General features: G+C 39.8%; 1 protein-coding gene across 7 annotated transcripts in view; it reads right to left on the reverse strand.

Moving 5' to 3' along the window:
- LOC138003606 (transmembrane and coiled-coil domains protein 1-like) overlaps positions 1-5,000 on the reverse strand; it is a 38,247-nt gene that overhangs the window by 3,375 nt on the left and 29,872 nt on the right. For all 7 annotated transcript variants that reach the window (XM_068849754.1, XM_068849756.1, XM_068849759.1 and 4 more), the window contains 5 exons: positions 4,885-4,944; positions 4,517-4,643; positions 3,463-3,516; positions 1,516-1,584; positions 426-542 (listed from right to left, as the gene is read on the reverse strand). In XM_068849754.1, coding sequence (XP_068705855.1) covers positions 426-542; positions 1,516-1,584; positions 3,463-3,516; positions 4,517-4,643; positions 4,885-4,944 — 427 coding nt within the window. The remainder of the gene's footprint in view (positions 1-425; positions 543-1,515; positions 1,585-3,462; positions 3,517-4,516; positions 4,644-4,884; positions 4,945-5,000) is intronic.

The raw sequence follows: 5,000 nt of genomic DNA on the forward strand, positions 1-5,000 counted from the left end.
GGTCATAATTAAGGCAAAACACGACACGAAAGCGAGACAAAAATGCGAGAAACTTCAATCTGACGCGAGCAATATCGCGTCATTATCGCATAAATTATAAATTTATCTGTCTGTCCGCTTATTGACAATAAAAATTAGCCAATGAGCGCGCGAGAATTTTTGCAGTCATTGTAAAAATCTTAATTTAGTTTTATAGCTAACACAGCTTTATTTGCTATAAATAGGCGACTATCAAAAAATACCACAACATTGACCGCCATTTATGAATTCGGTCTATTTGCTCCACCACAACAAGTTCTGTGGACAAAGTGTTCTAAAGTAACGATAGTCATTAATCAAAGCAAATTATGAATTACAGTCATCGTTCATTTCGAGAACGGATCATGTAGGACGCTTTTTTCTCAAACAATCTTCTACTTCCGTACCCTAGTAACGTATGAATCCAGTCCCTCCTCAATCTCGCTTGCTCGCTCAGCTGATCGATATTCCACCAGTTCAATGCGCTCCTCGGCTCGTTCCAGTTCCTGTTTTACAGCTATCATCTGTGATTTTAGAATGAAGAGAGCAACGTTGGCGCAATTAGAACTCCGAAAGCTTAAGAGCCTTTCTTTGCTGGAGCAATGCGCATCTTTCTAAACACGGCAGATATGCATGTCCAGTTGTGTAGGAGCTCTCGTAACCGGCTATTGTTTGGTATTGTTAGTAGCTTGTTTCTTTTTTTTTAAGTCAAAGTCATTTTTTCAATCGCCTAGTGTTTTGTTTTTTGGCTTGGGTATCGAGCCACATGCAACATTTCGGGACCTAATAAGTCTTTTTTTTTTTTTAAGTCAAAGTCATTGTTTCAATCACCTAGTGTTTTGTTTTTTGGCTTGGGTATTGAGCCACATGCAACATTTTGGGACCTAATAGTTTTAGTTTTGTAATTTCAAAATTTCAGTCATTACGTGAGACCTCGTACATTTGATTTGATTTGCGTTAATTGGTATATGAATATGGTTGAATCGACCGAGCTCGGTTTCTGAGATCTCGCCTCACCACTAACAAATCTGAGGGAATCTTCCTGCGTTCGTATGAGGATCGGTTGACACCGAGACAGCAATTATTTTACATGCACACGTCGGTAAAGGGGATTTAAATTATACAAGGCGTATTTGTGATACAGATAGCGTGACCAGTATCCACTTTTGATTCTCTTTTCTCCTACATTTTATGTTCAGAATCTCTTTAAAATAGTTAACGCAAAGATAAAACGATTTTAGGGTTCCTTGAAACACTATTCCTGAACGCATTCTAAAAAAATTAATTTATCCGGCTTCAAAAATCGATCGCGGTAATTTTGTAGAGTGTATAGCCGCGGGGAAAAACACAAGATTCGTAATTACCAAATATCCGTGAATATGAGAATTTTCAAAACAGTAGGCACACCTATTAATACAGAATGATACCTATGATAGTGCGATTATTAACACTAAAACTGTCAGCAAAGACCTTCACTCCTTTATAACAGATAATTACCTCGTTCTGGCGCAATTCGGATACATCGTTCCATTCCGTTGTTATACTATTTAAAAGATCTCTTAGTTGCTAAAAAAAAAAAGAAACAAGAGACAATGGATAAATATTCGTTATCATACCTTTATGGCCTTTAAGTGCCCCTGTGGCCAAAATATCGATTCTTATATTTCTTTGGATTTCAAAACTATGTTAACTTAACACTAAGCGACCAAAATTTTAAGCCTTGATTTCAAAAAGACAACTGTTTATCCTAACTGGATTTTTCCTACTTAATGGTCCGCCATTACTAACTTAAAGTTCTTGAAAGAGCTGGATCGAGGAGAAAATGACGTCAAACGCTCATTAGTTTAAGAACGCAATGCGTGTGTACGCCGCAGAATTAATATGCAGCACGGGAATTTTGGGCGTTCAGACTTTTAATAAGCGGCATTTACACGCTGAAATTTTAAGCTAAAGATCATTTGACGTCACTTTTCCCTGGACCCAACCCTCTGGGGTCCAATCGGTCAGTTCTGAACGCGAGTAATGGCGGACCGTGAAATAAAAAAAAATTACGCTCAAAATAAACAACGGCCTTTGGACAAAAATTAAAGCTCAAATTTTTGCCAGTCAGGTGCTCAGCAAAGACACTTGCGAACTCTGAAGAAAAAAAGGAAAGGAAGTGACTTTTTTATCATAGCAGCACTTTAAACAGCAAGGAAAATGCAACTCTTGACATCTGAAGGTGTTACTTTCTCGTGGAAAGGACCATCTAATAAACGCTTGGCAACGTGCGAAAGGCCAACTGAAAGCTCACAGTTTCAATGACAACAGATAGCCAATGGGAGCAGTGTTGGCGCAGTGTTGGCGCAGTGGTTTGCATGAACACTCGTCTCCCACCAAATGTGGCTGGGTTTGATTACCAGACTCGGCCTCACATGTGGGTTGAATTTTGTTGGTTCTCTACTCTGCTCCTAAAGGTTTCTCTTCGGGTATTCTGGTTTTCCCTTCTCCTCAAAAACCAATCTACGATTAAGATATGAGTTGACTTCTTTGTATAGAGCGGTTTTCAAATGAGTGTCGTAAAACCAAAACCAAAGTAATTACTTTGGCCAATCAAAAAGGTCGGAGACAATCCAGTAAACCAATCAAAACTCGAAGTAATTACACGTAGCCGACACAAAGGGCGGGAAAATGAGCACGTGCGAGCCACGATCGGTTTTCGTTTCACTTCTGATTGGTGGAAAAAGTGGCGCGAGAACTTTGAACCAATCAATGAGTGAAGTAATGAAAAACCAAAGCAATTCGCTAATTACTTTCGACACTCAATTGAAAACCGCTCTATGAGTTGCTGTCTTTGTATAATGCCCCCAATTACTTATTAGTGCCTGCCTCAGAGCTAAAGAACTTGACACTTGGGTAAAGTTCATTATCTTTAAGTATACACCTTTTTTTCCGGTGGTTTTCACGTGACGTCATCGCCGCCATGTTGGTAGACGAAAACAAAAGATCTCTCATTAACTCCTTTTGTTTGTCCACCAGCAATTGTACATTGCAGCATTGTCACATGTGTCTCTGGAGATTGGTTGCAAACCACCTATAGAGTGTTATCATGTGACGTCACGGCGTCCATGTTGGTGTACCCAACAAATCCTCTGGGAATTGAGCTCTATTATCATGCAAACGTTTTCTTTTGTTTCGAAGGAAAACCAAGGTAACTGATCACGTGAGTGAAAACACTATAGACCTAATCGGCTAGCTCAATGTTGTACCCAATTCAAACGCTTTGGGAACAAAACGGTTTGTTCCAGGTATTTCCATAGCATTTAAATATGAATGCTACGTTATCATGCAAATACAATGCACAAAGAATCGTAATCCCGGGTGATTTGAATTGGGTACAACATCGAATTAGCCGATTAGGTCCATTGAAAGACAGGAAATTACTAACAACTCAAAAATACAAACCTCTGAGTTGCATCTTTCCTCTTGAAGAGATTCCGCTACAAAATCTAATTGACGCTAGGAATTTAAAAGAGAAAAAAAAAAAACATGATCATCGAGGCACAGTTTGGATAAAGAGTTAGTATCTTTTGCATGGAAACAAAAGAACACTAAAATGGCGGCCATTTTGTAATAAGGTGTATTGTTCCTGCCATGCAACATGGCTGCTGTGCAAAACCTCTATAGCTCAGTGGTATAGAGCACCCGAACTAACAATCAGAAGGTCGTGGTTTCTACTCCCGTAAAGGGGCACTCGGAATTTTCCGAGTATGCCCGAATAAATGTGTTGATTAGCTTACATGTAACAGCACTTATCCAGATCTCACTGGCTGAAAATCTAGCGCCACTTTCTTTCGCAATTATTGGCCAGATGACCTGGGGCCCGCTCCTCGAAAGTATCAAAACTTTACGGGCCATTTTCGGGTGCCACAATTCCCTTTTTATCTCAAGAACGGAGAGGATTTTAGTCGTCAAACTTCACAGTCAGTTTGCTTTTTGTTACCTTAAAAACATGTTAAAAGATCGGCCTTCCAAACTAAGCGGTTGGCAGTTTCTCAAATGAAGTTAACTGAATAGAGTGTAATGTGAAGTGCTAGATTTCCATCCCATATGAACCATGTGAGCGTTAGCCCTACTGATGGAAATGGGCCCACACAAGGACAGAGAAAAACTCTGACCAGGGTGGGAATTGAACCCACGACCTTCGGGTTAGATCTCCGCCGCTCTACCGACTGAGCTACAAGGTCAGACGGGAGCAGACCGTGGGAAATGAAGATGTTAAAGTCACGGTAATGAACATGTACAAGTACAAGGAAAGGTTACGTTTATATAAACGCTGGCCGTGTAGCACTTATATTTTAAACAACGTTAACCGAATAGAGTGTAATATGAAGTGCTAGATTTGTATCCCATATGAACCATGGCCCATGTAGGTCTACTCAAAAACTATTCCTTTTAATACGATATACCATTAAGCGACCACAGCCAAACTAAACAAGGAAAGTAATTGCTCACTCACTTTTAAATTTTCTATTTGCTCCTGTAACCTTGCATTTGTGTCACGAAGCTCGAGAATATCTTGCTCGTACGATGAGGGAGGACTGGGAGGGAGACTGACACGTGGGCTATTTCCCGCCACTGCAACACTAAGGAGAATATTGAGAATAATGAGGAGAGATATAATTTACGGATTCTTCATCGTCAATCAACTCCCCCAGGACTGACCGGAAGTATTACGTTTGTCGATTAGAGCTCCATATTTGTCAGAGATATTTAATATATTTATGTCCCTTCACATTTGGAACAATCAAATCCCCAATACCCAGCCTTCAAATCCACTTACGAACACATCAGTTTTTACTGATTTGAATAGACTCTTATACTCACTTGATGTGAGTAACAGAGGCAACACTCGAAGAATCATCGTCACTGTTATATCTTGCTGGACTAAAAATAACAACAAACAAGGCTTCGTCAGTGATATTTTTTTGTGAAGGCAAATG

Source organism: Montipora foliosa, chromosome 5 (genome assembly GCF_036669935.1).
Source record: "Montipora foliosa isolate CH-2021 chromosome 5, ASM3666993v2, whole genome shotgun sequence".
NCBI lineage: Eukaryota > Metazoa > Cnidaria > Anthozoa > Scleractinia > Acroporidae > Montipora > Montipora foliosa.